The sequence below is a fragment of the Neospora caninum genome, chromosome IV (assembly GCF_000208865.1).
Source record: "Neospora caninum Liverpool complete genome, chromosome IV".
In the NCBI taxonomy this organism is placed as follows: domain Eukaryota; phylum Apicomplexa; class Conoidasida; order Eucoccidiorida; family Sarcocystidae; genus Neospora; species Neospora caninum.
This window is the reverse complement of record NC_018389.1, coordinates 2,035,941-2,050,045: the sequence shown is the minus strand read 5'-3', so window position 1 is coordinate 2,050,045 and position 14,105 is coordinate 2,035,941. Positions and strand designations below refer to the sequence as shown.

The window sequence follows — 14,105 nt, the reverse complement described above, 5'->3', positions numbered from 1 at the left end:
TATTCAACACGCTTCTCTTTCTCTTCTCGTATCGTTCGGGCTTGTTGGTATCGCATGTCGGCCGATAGGCGCTAGGCGCAAGCCGTGACGCATGCGATGGAGGCAAAATCGTCCAGACAGGGAGAGAGGTTCTGTCCTTCCCAATCGGCAATCCCCCCATCACACTAGCAGTCCACCGCGTATCACCGGATACCACAGAAAGACGACTTCTATCGGACAGTAGTCCAGTGGGAGCGGCACAGGCTATTCATCGTGAGCTGCCTTCCTGTCTGTACCTCATTTCTGGAGAATGTGACGTGCGTTATCCTGGTACTGTCGGCCTTAAGGCTTTACAACAGGTTTTTCAATCCGCCATAACCGGGACAAAATCAACAAGCACTGTGTTGCAAAACAACCACTGGATCAACAAACGTTTCACTCTTTTTAGAACGAAAATGGCGATAGTGCAGATCCAGAAATTGTCTACAGGAAAGTGTGGGAACTTACGGCGGAACCACGCCCGTCGTGACGGCCGGCGCCCACGGTCCGGTTCCACCAAAGAGACGACGTGGTCGCAACAGGAGGAAAAGGAAAGACAACAGGCACAAGACATGAAAACAGGGAAACACGAGGAAGCATGCAACCAAAACGGGGGGGCGGTTTGACCCAGCAAAAAAGAACAATGATGGAAGGAAGAGGACGCACCCCCCTGGCTGTCGAGAGGGTACATCTCACTGAAAGTGTTCTTTGGGTAAACAAATGTTTTCGCATATCACTCCTACAAAGTTCCCATTGAACTCTATGCCGTTTACCACACTGATGCGACCACTCACGACTGCGACACGCCATCAGGTATACACAGTTCCACGATTCTTTTCAAGAAGGCTGTTCGGCGCATTCACTGCTTTCTGCGGAAAACCATGTCGCTCTTCCCACTTCGTGCAAAGAAAGCAGGACGCACTTGAAACAGCAGACATGTATCAGTCCTCGACATGGTTTAACCTCTTTATACAGCTTCACATTGGGCAACATCTGCCAATAGCAGAGCAGAATCAGGTTGCCCGCTAACAAAAAAGGCGTGTTTATTTACGAAGTGGTACGACATGACGCGCATTAGTTGAGACGACAAGCACACATTTATACACATATACGCATCCACGTATATCTTGGAGAGCTCTTGTTCCTCCCAAACTGTAGGCGAGGGACAGTCTCCACCGGTAAAGCAACTACATACATGTTTTGCGATACATATAGATGTACGTAGGGCTAACATCCGCCATACGCACATATAATAGGACCGTGGAAATGTCACTTGTCGTGTGCTTGCACCAATAGCCACAATACCTTCAAATTCCCTCTCTCGGTATGCGCGCCGTGCACCCGATATCTTCACCTGCTACTGTGGGCCTGACGAGGTTTTCACAGCCAATGACTCGTGCACTCCCCATTCCATGGTGTCCGCAAGGGCCTACCACACTATTGTTCGATGATACATTTACCCGAGACCCCAGACATCGTCAGTCTCGTCTTTCCATTTAACAAGGGATGCCTCGCTGTCTTCGCGATCGCGTTGAACTCAACTCAGCGAATTCTTTGTGGTGCCCACGTGTATCCGGCGCGTTGAAGGACCACACGATTACAACGCTCGTCCATCCCCATTCCCCTACAGTAGATTCAACTGCTGGCATTTGTTCATCTGTCACTTCTTACCGACGTTCGTTTACTGCTGTTTCACAACGGACACATTGCCACGGCGCGCCAACAGTTTATTTGGGCTTCGCGAAGACGCCGTGTTGGCCATCTCCGCATGATCTCGGGTCCTTTTTCCACTGAGTCTCCGCCCCCTTATTTCAACTTCCTGGTTCTCCTCCGCGAGCACCTGCGCCTACAGGATCGAACCCCACGCACTGCCAGCGGCCACATTCTGTTCCTTCCTGCCACACAGCAACTGACCGCCGGCACCCATCTCTCTTCTTCCTGCAAACAGAGCGCCGGAATCGCCTCCATGGCAACTACTTGCTGTTCCGGGATGGTAGTTTTTCCTGCGATTCTTCACCAGCGGCTATGCCTGCTCCATCAGCCTGCTGTTCCTCGACTTCTGGACATGTCCGTGGTGCTTCACCGCGTGCACGTACATGGGCCTCCGGACTTGCCAGAGACACGCGTTCATCACAAACGAGAGACCAGCCTCCTCGCCTGCGTCTGCGAAACTCAAACATCTGAGTGCCCTGTGGGATGTCTGCAGATGTCCGTTGCGGTGTTGCAACTGACTGGCAACAGCGACTGGACTGAAGCTGCGTTCGGCCGCAGCTTCATCTCGCCATGCATCCTGATCCTAAATCGAGTGCTCAATGGACGCCACAAACCACCTGTGGTCCCAGGTCACCCGACCCAATTCCCTTTTTCATTCACCGGACAGCCACGCCCATGCCGCTGCTCCATCAGTTTGCGGTGCCTCTCACCAGTCAACCTTTCGTGCTCCATTCCGTCCTTCTACAGCGGAAGCGAGGCGAGACAGCGACAGATCGCCGCTGCTTCCCAAGGAGCACAGGCTCAAACCGCATGCGGATACACTGCGTTTCCCTTGTTGCCACCTCCCGTCTCTCGCCGGTCCTTGGATACACAGGCATGGCTCCTCAGCTGAGGTGATGCTGAGGCCTCTTCTCCCACCCTGGTACGGCTTCCTACTCTCCCTTGATATTCTTTTCCACTTCTTCCAGTGCGGACGTTAGTTCCTTTCGTTTCTTCTCAAGCGCGGTCTGCTTTTCTATGATAGTGCTTTTTAAGCCGCGGACAGCCTTGCGTTCACTTTCCACGTTGGTGACCCTGATGCGCCGAAGTCTCAGATCGTCCTGAAGCTCTGTTAGCGTGGCGGCTGCTCCAGGTAACGTTGCACTTCCGAACTGCAGTAGAAACTCCGCGGCCACTTTTGCTTCTTTCGCAAAGAAGGCTTGGGCCCTACGTAGAGAGGACTCCAGCGCCGCGAGCAGTGCCGCCTCCTGTTCCCGCAAGGCGGAGGCCTCCTCCGTTTTGCTCAGTTCACTTCTGAGCTCTGCGGCTTGTGCCTCCAGCATGTTGTCGACTTTCGGCTCTGTCTTGGGCGGCGCGCCTGTCTTCGGCTCCGCCCCCAGCAGAGAAACAAGTAGCAGCAGTTTCTTGGACTGGTGCTTGATGAGATCGATACTGCGTAACGCCGAACTCGCGAGTCCCAACGATGCACCACCGGCTTGCACTTCCCCCCGACCCTCTTGTGCCTCCAAAGCCTCCAACCGAACCTTCTCGAGGGAGACCAGGATACTGGCCAGGCTCGCACTGGCGCTGATCCGGAACTGTGCAATTCGACCGTGGTCCCCCGTAACTGTAGCCGCGTCTTCCACGACATGGAGGAGCGAGAGAGAGATGCGCTGGAGTGCGGAGATGACCAGCGTAAGCTCGTACTGATCTGCTAGTGTCTGCGACAACTGCTCCAACTTGGTCTCCAGTTTTCTCTGCACGATCGGTTGCCTGGTCAGTTTGACCTCATCCAGGCGGGTCGACGTGGACTTGAACTCGGCGTCCAGCTTTTTCGCCTGAGTTCGATATATCTCTATCTGGTTCTTCCATCTTCTCACCGAGTTCCGCACGGCGGTTTTGATATTCGCAAGTTTTTCTTCGTCAGACGCCTCCCCGTCCTCTCCGTCCTCCCAGAGCGTCTCGAGCTTTGTCCGCGGCCTTGGAGGCAATGGCGGAACAGCAACTACGACAATTTCCTGCTCTGGACCCTCTTCAGCTTCAAACTCATCCTCGGACGCTGGGCCTCTCTCTTTCGTAGGCTCTCCCCTATCCTCGCCCAACGCCTCACCACCAGCCTCCTCCTGCTTGCGTTCCTCGGGCACTTCCTCCGGCATATCCGCAGGGGCGGCCACAGGAGGAACCTCCTCCTCCTTCGGCTTCTCAGGTTCCGCCTCGGGAATCTGCTCGGGTTCAGCTGCCGGAGCAGCGGCCTCAGCAGGCACCGGATCCGCCTGTTCCTCGCCCGCTGTTGGTGACGCTGGACGCTCTTCCCCTTGCTGTTGTCTCCGACGCGATGCCCGTCGAGCAGCTGCCAGCGAGAAGGCGAGAAGCCCAAGTGCAACAGCCGAGGCCACCGCTCCGACGCGCGGGGATAGCGCATATTCTCCCGCTAACATCGCCGAAAAGTCCCGGACTAAATGCTGCCAACCTCGCACTTCATCACCCGCACCTTCGGCCGGCACTTCCATTTGCCGCTCGACCGACGCGTCTGGTTGGAAGTCGACGGAGGCATCAGGATCAATGCCGTGCATGCTTTCTGGTTTTTTTAGGAGCCCCTGGAGTGCCGTCGGCGAAGACACCTTGTCAACCCCCAAGAGAGACGAACGCAGACCGTAGACGGCCGCCGCTACCAGCACTGCGGCCACGAGTGCAGCCTGCTTGCGACGCCGGCTGGGTTCCTCGGTTTCTTGTGCGATTTCCGCGCTTTTTTGCTCGGTTGTGGCATCCGAGTCGAATTGCTCGGCACCAGCGCGGGCAGCGACCGTCTCGACATCTGTTTTCTCGGGGGCGGGCGTTTTCTTGGGCGTGACGTAGCCCATCATTCCAGCTGCTGCAAGGGCAGAAATGAGGACCGCAGGCAACACATACCGGCTTTTTGACGCCCTACGCTGGGTGGACACGGTGTACGAGACACTCGATCCGCGGGAACTGCGACCCTGTTGCTGTACGGCAGCCAAGCCGCCCGCCTCGACCGCTGCCGCCGGGGACCCATCAATTGGGTCAAGACTGTCGGCGTCCCCGTTGTCCCGCCCATCCTGCTGAACTGAGACATCCAAATTGCCTTTTTCCGCCTCTCCATCGACGACTACTTTGCTGGCGAGACCGAACGTCAGGAAATACCGCCGCGTGGGAAGCGGCGACGAAGAGAGAAGAGCGCACGCGCAGCAGGCGACCAGAAGAAGTCCAGCTCTGGATGCCAAACGATGTGAGACATTTTTGCCTCCTCGACACATCTCTTCAACTCTCAAGAGGCCAACTAGTTGAATCTTCAAAGGAAAAAGCGCTGCCCGCGCAGCGACTTCGACGTCAATCGACACCGCCGGGAGTCGACAGGGCTCCCCCGTCTTTCGGTGCACATGCGCGACGCAGGCTCTCACTGCCAACGGAGGCGCTCGCGGAGGACGGATTTCTATGAAATGGGGAAAAAAGGCGAAGTGGATCGCAGAGGAAGAACATATACCTAAACAGAAAGGAAATACTGCATCGACAGAGAGACAACTGTATGCTGCGGGTTCGGCGGGATTTCTCCGCTACGTCACTAATTTTGCATGCAAGACCACCGGGCCTTCTATACCGGTGTGTCGACACTGCGGGGACCGCCGCGCGTCACGGAAAACACCATGACGGGCTGGCCGAAGCTGCGCCGTGGGACGCCAGACGACCGGTGCGAGATAACTCTTCAGCGGGATTTTCTGCCAAAACTCTGCGTTGCCCTAGAGAGCAGAGCTCCATTATCCGCCTTGCAGCGCCTCCCCAAGCAATTGGGGCTTTTCTGTCCAAGTAACTCCAACATATTCCCACAAGCAAATGCGCCCACGTTTTTCTCCTCGACACTGAGATCGCTTTCTGCGGGAGGGGAGAAGCGCCGATTCTTTCAGGAAGCAGGGATACGTTTCTTTCGGCCTTGTCTGGCCGCGGGGTATTCTTCCGTGCACGGCGCTCGCGATCACGAGCCAATCTGTAGCGGAAAGGTAGAGCAGAGATGCGGGAAACTGGAAGACGACTCCGAGTTCGCCGGGTGCTTCCTCTCACGTAGATGGCATGTCGGGGGAGTGCGGTTCCACTTCACAGAGCTTGGTCGTAGTTGCCTCGGCTCGGAAGGGGGACAAAAAAAATCGACCAAGCCACTGACGTGTCTCGGGTCTGCGCTCTTTGAGTAACGAAAACGATACAGTAACCACGCCGCTGAGATGGTTTTGAGACAAGTTCGTTCGGGAAGAGGAGAAATAACGGAGCAGGAGGAAAAGCTTGTCGTCGGAGCACGTGGTATTGTGTTTCACACATACACCAGGCACTTTCCTCCATTCACGTGCCCACGGAAGACACAGGACTCTCTGAAACGACATAGACGATGACCGTTTGTGATGGAGTGCAGAGGCATCGACTCGCCAGCCATCTGCTTGGATGTCTGACGACGACGACCCGACGACGACGACCCGACGACGACGACCCGACGACGACGACCCGACGACGAGCGTCTGTAGCGCTCTACCTCCTGCATATGTTCTCGTTGTGGGGACCGCCGCCTCTAGAACCGTACCCTGTATCACCTGCCACGATCGTTGCGCTGGAGAACATGGTTACGTCCTCGACTGAATATGCCACAGAAGCAAGCTGTTGATGAGGACACCTTCGCTTTACATAGGCTGCCTTCCGTAGATCCTCACTGCTGTGCTCCATTCCTCCGAACGACGGATCTGTAAACGGCGACGGCCGAGGAAAGTAGTTCAAACACGCACACGCACAGCTCGTGTATGCTAACAGCCTGCGCTCTTGGCAATCACCCTTTCCGCGAAACGATCCAGGCAGAGCAGTGAAGCAAACTGCGTGGAGCGGCGAGTGGAATGCATGCCTGTGTGATTCTGCATTTCAGTACTCTAGCGTATCTGCATAGGACGGGTATTTCGAATGCGCGCGGCGTCATGGCAGCCCTAGGTGATCTTCCATTTTTTTGTTTTCCGTCACGTGGTTATTCATGCACTTTCGAGTCTTCCTCAACATTTTTGGCTGTTCGCCACTTGGCCGGAGGCTAGCTCGCCGTGCTGGACACATTGCAACTTTTCTCTCACCCTTCGGGTCCGACCTTCCCGAAGACCGAGAACGGAAGAGATAGTGGATTTCGTCATTCCATCTTTCTGTGAAAGACATAAGCAAGCAGGGGAACGGTGTGCGACACTTAGAGGGCGCCGCTAAGGTGCTTTTTTGGGAGACTTCGGTGGCACCAAGCTACCTCGAGTCTCGCTGTTTTATGCCTGTCCTGGGGCGTGTTGCTTGGCGCCGAGCGAGAAACCTCTGCTTGAAATCTCTCCACTGGTGCTCTTCCCCGCTTGTTCTTGTCTACGTCTCTTCGTCGAGAGAAAGTGTTTCATCCAGTGCGAAACTCTCGCCCAACTAAGAAAAGAGGGCGTGGTCCCAGCTCTACAATAGACAGCCACAGGGGGTGCGGAGAGATTGCTTCTTTCCCCTCGAGAAACCTCCGTTAGTCTCTTATCTCAACGAGATAAAAAGGGAGGGAGAAAAGAAGCCAGGATACACCGCCGCTTGTTTCTCCTGGTTGTCACAGGTGTCCAGGCACGTTTCTGCCAGGTCAAGGAGAGCGAAGAGTTAGGTGTCCTTGTCTCGTCGATGTTTCTTCTGTTCTTCAGCAGCGTTTCGTTTCCGTTCGCAATCCCAAAGGAAAGAATGCAACAGTCGTTTTCCCCTTCCATGTCCCTGCTGGATCTTCGCTTGCATTCCACCTCTAGAGGGCAGGCAATGCTTGCCGTTTCTTGTGGCGCTTCAGGGACCCGCTTGTGCTTCGTCCCTCCAACTCGGCCAGCTGTTGTCTCCATGCGCTGTCTGTTTTTCTTTGTGGCTTTTCCCTTTTCTGTAGGAAATATCCACCAGAGTTCCCTTGTCCTTTGTACCTGCACTTCTTGCTCCCCTCTCTGTGTCTCTCCCTTCGCGGCTTTCCTACATTCCCTGTCCTCCCCTGCTTTTTCCTGTCTGACTTCTCGTCGTCTGTCTTGCTCTTTCACTCACTTCCTTTGACTTCAGTGAACTAGCAGAACTCGCGAGAGAGTGAAGGACAGAGAGTGAAGTGAAGAAGGCACGAGAGAGAAAGGGGGGAGAAGGACAGGAAGAGAAGAAAACTTTCCTTCTCTGCAGCAACCGAGGTCTGAACACAGAGGAAAGCCATTCCTGGACGGGAAGGAAACAGGAAGGTGGAAGACAGCATCAGTCTCCGTTTGTTGATCGGATCGTATGGCTTTCCTGTCCTGTTTGTCTTGTAGCCGTTTAGTCCTCCTCTTGCCGAAACAAGGCGTGGCGGTTGTCTCGGGAGATATGCCACATTGTTTGCCTCTCGTTGACTCTCTCTCTTCCTCGTCGTTCCGTTCTCGTCCTCGATAGCATTGTCCCTCTACCTCTCGCCTCCTCTGTTTCTATTTCATTTTTCTCTCCTTCCGTTCCGTCCGCCTCTTCCGTGGCATCTGAGAGTCGCTGCAGGGTCGTGTGTTCGTAGCATTCTAGTCAGTTCGACCTGCGTCGCCTCGTGGTTCCCGATGTTTGGATTTGTTTGGGTCATTTGCTTCTCGTTTTCTCGCGCGTTGCCCACTTCCGTGGAAAGTGTAGGTTACGACGAGGGAGAGCGGACGCGACGCTTCCATCTTCCGAGGCGGCTCCCGAGACGCTCTGGACTCGCCGTTACCGGTTCCTTTCCAATGGAAAACTGCAGCCACTCTCTCCGAAGAAGGCAGGGACTCGGTACGCCGTTCGATACCAACGCATTTTCCACAAGGTGGCATTCGTTTTCCGGTGCACACAAGTTTGTCTCTTTTTGCTTCCTTCCCCTATTTTCTTCACTTGGAGACATCGTCCTCATGATGGCATCGCCTCTGCCTTCGTCTCCCTTCCCCCACTCTGTTGACGAGCAGTCACCCTTTCACGTCTCTCTCTCTTCTCCTCGTTCGTCTCCCCGTTCTTCTTCGTTTTGTTTTTCGCGGGTGCCTGATGTTTCTGGGTCTTCTTCCGCTTCGTCTCTTCCGTTCGGCGCAGGTTCTCCTGTGTCTTCCTTGAGGGTGAATGAGCCGCTTCTCCTGTCTTTACCGGCCTGGCTTTCTGGAGGGGCGAGGGGGAAAGCGACTTTGTTGTCGAAGCGGCGGCACGAGCAACCAGACGGGCAAGAAGCAACGCTTCGCCGACATCGGAGAAACACAAAAGCCTGGGTGGCCGAGTGTGAAAAGAAGAGGAGACGGCGACGGAAGGAGATGCTCCACGAGCTGGGCCTCGACGTCGAAGACGCGGGGCGAAGTCACGAGGAGGGAGCGACGAGCGAGAATAACATGCAGAATGAGAGAAGAGATGAGGAACGAGCATCTGGAAAGCTTCGGGATCCGAGAATAGACTTGGTAGAATCGTGTGAGGATGAGAACCAGGAGGAAGACGTGCTGATTCGTCTCGCGGCAGATCCAGTTGTCGGCGGGCGGAGGAAGAGGGGGCCGACGTGTGGCTCTTCTCTGTTCCCAGAGTCAGAGGCATACAGTTGTGATGGGGAGGGAGAAACCGAGGAGCGGTTCTCTATTCTTTCGATTCCCCGCTCTGTCGCTTCTCCTTTTGCTGGTTTCTGTGGGGGTGGAGATGCCGGAAGAGAAGGGGAAACGCATGCAGGGAATCGTGAAGCAGAAGGAGCTTACGAGGCAGCAGAAGGTGCCCGTCCGGCCTTGTCCCCCCCTCAGTCAAATGGAGAAGGATGGACCCGGAGTCCTCCCGTCAGGCGGCTGTGGACGAGCGCTGCGTACGGAGTCGCGAGGAATTTCTCGTCAGAACCTCTGGAGGGGGATTTCGCCCCTGAGAGGTCGACGGGAACGCGCCCGAGGCGGGGGTGTGCAGAGAAGGGTGAAAGGAGACGCGTTCAGAGTTGTGGACACCGAGGAAACAAAGCAGAGACCGGGCAGGTTGAAGCAGACAGTGCACATGTCTCCGTCGCTGCTCAATCCTCTTCACTTTTTGCTGACGACAAGACCTCTCCAAGAGGCCGAGGCAGAGGAAGGGAAAGAAGAAGAGACGGTTGGGAACGGACGAAAGAAGACGTGGGGAACGGAAGACAGACGTTGAGCCGTGGCGAAGCGGGGAAGGCTGCAGGTCGAAGACTTACTACCAGGAAGAGGTGAGCGATGACGGAACGGCGTCAGGGAGACATGTGGGGTGTACCAAACGGCTAATGGAAGTAGACGGTTTACGGTAAGGTGAGCAAGAAACAACGGAGCCCATAGAGAGAGAAGGAGAGAGAGGGAGGGGCAGCAAGAAGGGAACATGGACGGGAGAGAGAAAGAGTATGAGAGAACGTTTCGGAGAGGAAGACGAAATGAGAGTGACGGATAAGAAGGGAGAGAACATGGCAAGAGGTGGAGAGCAGCTATAGGTGCACGACAGGACGATCCATTTTGCTGCTTGTCCTTCGATCCGCAGTCGATGCTCGGTTCTTTCGTTTGTGTCAGAACTATGCGTCGAGCTCTCTCAAAGAAGGAAGAGGAGGAAGATCCTTTTGCAGAGGAGGGAGAAGACGAGAGACAGCGGAGACTCGAGGAAGAAGAATGCCGAGAGCGAGAAGCACGCGAAGCCGACAAGCAGGTGAGGCGGCTGCAGGGGGACAAACGAAGAGAAAGAGAAGAGAATAGGTTGAATCCCGGAAGCGAATCACAACGTGTTGCGCTGCACACCTGAAGTTGACTGTTTTTGGTTTTTCGGATGAAACGTCTGCGATGAGTAAGAAGAAAGCTGAGGACGGAAGAAATGAGTGACTCTAAATAGGATGCCACAGATGTACTCGTGGCGTTTCTGTCTGTCTGCAGGCGCAGGACACGGTAAACCGAAAAGGCGAGATACTGTGAAGGACCAAGGAGGAAGACGGGACGCATGAAGAAACAAAAGAAGGAAACACAAAAGGAGACAGGGACACAGACTGCGGCACAAGCGCGAGACATCGCTGGAAAAGAGAGAAGAGTACCGCGCTGTTTTCCGGCCTTTTCAACAGAATGTTGCTTCGCAGAAGAGACGGATAGAACCGTCTCTTTTACGACCGCAAACAAAGGAGAACACCGGCACGACCGAGAGAGAAAAGACACTGTCGCGCACGATTCGTGGACGAAGGCTGAGTTTTTTTCTTTTTCTTCAAGAGGGAAGCGAGGCCGACTCTCGAATGCTCCATATGCATGTGCATGGAGAGGAGGGGATCGGGCACACAAGCTGGAGAGGCAAAGATAAAAAATCGAAAAATCTGCGTTTGTCGTGGCAGGATGGGGCGATGAAGACGACCAGGAACACACATACCTGTCGTTGTTGTTTGTAGAATCCTGGATTCCCGTGTGAGCCGTGGATCTCTTTAGAGGCTACCAGCACGTGACACGGAAGCTGCGAGAGACGAATAGGTCTAAATCATTCTTACAGCGACACCAGTTCTTCTTCCGTACAACTCAAATTTTTTTGCGTGAGCGTAGAACAGCGCCGAAGATCTGGAAGGACGCCTCAAAGAAAGGAGCACAACGGGGCGACAGCGGAAAGAGAAGGACCAGCGGGGAAACAGCGAATCTGAAACACCGCGACAGTCTTGTGTTTTGCGTGCGCCAGATTGAAGCGGTGAACAAAATCTGGGCGAGTCAAATGTCGGAGCTCGGGATATGGGAGAAAGAAGAAGAACAAGTTCAGCAGCACGCCGAGCAGTTTCTGAAGCGGCGCCAATTTCTCTGTTCTCAAGGCACGCCGCAAGGAGATTCCGCAGAGAAACACTCGTATGCCTTTTCCTCCATCGATACCTTGGTTTCAGCTTGCGCTGACTCTGACTCCCGTCTCTGCCCGGGGCTTCCTGTCTGCGCTCAGCTGCACTGCTGGCTCGGTTTCATCTGCTGCCGTGTTCTCGGTTTCTAATCTCTCCTCGAACGACGCCTAACTTTTGTATCTCGGAAACCCTTCGTCTGTCTCCTGTCTTGGATTCCTCGTTCCGCGTTTTCTTCCGGTTCCACTCTTGCACATATAACTCGCCACTGTTTTTCTTTCGCAACCTCCAGACTCTCCTTTGCTTGACACGTGTCTCTTCCTGCTTTGCTGCAAGACTTTTCCCTGGATTCCCTTTTGGGTTCGTTTCTTCAGGACGTGCCTTGACCTGGTCGCTGAGCAACCTGGAGACTCGGAGACTTATGAAGAACGCCTTCGGTAAAAACCCCGCAGCACATACCTGCTTACCGACAATCCATGCCTATCCACCTGCCTACCATATATGTATAGCCGGATCTACCCATGCTTCTTCCTGAATCTGAATATTTCTATGTTGTTCTTAACTATCCACCTGCCGACACGTGTCTGTGCTGCGTCTTTCGTGCTGCCTGTCTTTTTGTCGATTTCTCTGTATCTTCCTCTCTAGCGGTCTAGTTTCTGTCCACCAGTCTACCTGCATATCTCAGGCGATGTTTATCTGTCTCTCTTACCATCATCAGTTGCGTCTCTGTACCTTTTCCTGTAACTGCAAGTGCGTGTGTCTATATATCTCCGACGCGCTCTCTGTCGATGGATATTTTACGTAACTCTATCGACATTTACCCGCAAACTATATGGGACTCTAGAAACAAACAGCCACGCATAAAACAGCAGGGGTCGTACACACCAGTGTTTGCTTTTTTTCTTTTGTAAGAAGCGGCCTTCGGATAGAATATGCTTCTTTACGTACGGGCTGTGGAGAAACATGGCCTCGTCAAGTGCATATATACATGAATATACACAGAGGAAGATCCAAATGCACTGCCGATATATATATATATATATATATGTATGTATATGTATATATCGATATGTGCGTGTATGTATTTATATATATGACATACATGTAGGGAGAGACGGCATGAAAATAGAAGCGACATGATTGAATGGGAAGGCAGAACACACACATTTCTGTGGGCTTCTGCAGACACTTTTTGGACCCACAAAGGGGTTCCTCCACCAAATCGTACTCTGCTGTTCCACAAATACTAAGGAATGTACGCGACGTGTGCAGCTTTAGGGCCTGCTTGCGCGTATCTGCTTTTTTAGGTTGAGACTCGCTGTTTTTGAGGCGGGACCAGACTTGCTGCCTTCGAGCGTTTCCGCGTCTCCACCGGAGGAGAGTGGACACTCGTTTGCCTCGAGGAATAGACGCAGTCTTCCTTCACAGATTCTTGTTGGCACGGTAAGTCGACCGCGGAAGCACATTTCTCCCGCTCATACAGATAGAGTACGCGGGCGTTTTTGTAACGCCAGTCACACGAAGGCTGCTGGTGCAACCCCCTGCATGCATGGACACACAACCTCGTTACCGACAGGCGTTTTGTCCTGAATGACAGCGGAATCAGACTGCGAAACTGCGTTTCACACGTACAACCTCTTCGCTACAAATCAACAGGCAACTCTCGATAAACACGAAGATATTATTCGACAGCCGCATAGATGTGTACCCACAGATGTGATGGCGTGTTGATCTTCGACGCTTCTTTTCCTTAGCGGCAAAAAATTGGTTTTTTGGCAGAAGTTGTTGGAAGGCTTCGAGGACTCGCGCCGTGTTGTCGAGCTGCGATTCGATGTGAAGTTGACGGCGATTCCTGTGATCCCGACGCTGTGTTTGGTGAGAAAGCCGCTGCTAAAGTAAACTCACATATTCGTATATATGAACATTTGCATTTATTTATCAATTACACGCGTCTTTGTGGATTCGTGTGTAAACATCTACTCACCAGTATATATATATATATATATATATATTGACATGCTTATCTCAAAAACGTCCCCGGCGCGACGTGCATATCCATACATGAGTGCATAAACAGATATCCTCATTTCAGACTGTAGAAGTTCGACTGCGTCACACGTGAATATCCGTACCTTTTCATGCATCTACCTTTATTATGATGCATTATATAGATACATTTGCGTATACATGTGTACATGAATACATGTACACATGTATACGCAAATGTATACCTATATATGCATATTTGTATATATGTTTTCATGTATATGCATTTATCTGAACGGATGCAGCGAAAATTGTGAGCAACGAACATATGCCACCATATATACATTTACATATTAATAGATATGTGGTCAGCGTGTGGGGGGTTTGATCTCCTTTCCATTTTCAAGCTTGAGTTTCTGACCCCTTTTGTTCTACAAGGTGCTCGTTTTTTCACTTCACACTGCAGGAGACGAAAATCTTGCGCTGGAGGATGACGTCCAAATCGACTTGCGCATCCCGCGAGAGGCAAACGACCCTCTCCCGCACTCTCACGCCGCCTCTGCACCCAAGGTGAGCCTACATATGTGCGCATGCTGTCTTGAAAAGAACACTTGCC

The 14,105-nt window shown here is 53.2% G+C and overlaps 2 protein-coding genes across 2 annotated transcripts; one reads left to right on the top strand and one right to left on the bottom strand.

Moving 5' to 3' along the window:
- Nucleotides 1–2,663: 2,663 nt before the first annotated feature.
- On the bottom strand, nt 2,664–4,985 carry NCLIV_012010 (hypothetical protein; the record flags this gene model as incomplete). Its single annotated transcript, XM_003880718.1, has 1 exon — nt 2,664–4,985. One exon carries the CDS (start codon nt 4,983–4,985, stop codon nt 2,664–2,666), a length of 2,322 nt encoding a protein of 773 aa, XP_003880767.1.
- Nucleotides 4,986–10,233: 5,248 nt separating this feature from the next.
- NCLIV_012000 (conserved hypothetical protein) lies at nt 10,234–13,402 on the top strand (the record flags this gene model as incomplete). The annotated part of the gene is made up of 5 exons (XM_003880717.1): nt 10,234–10,362; nt 11,359–11,519; nt 11,878–11,940; nt 12,811–12,946; nt 13,283–13,402. 5 exons carry the CDS (start codon nt 10,234–10,236, stop codon nt 13,400–13,402), a joined length of 609 nt encoding a protein of 202 aa, XP_003880766.1.
- Nucleotides 13,403–14,105: the final 703 nt, after the last annotated feature.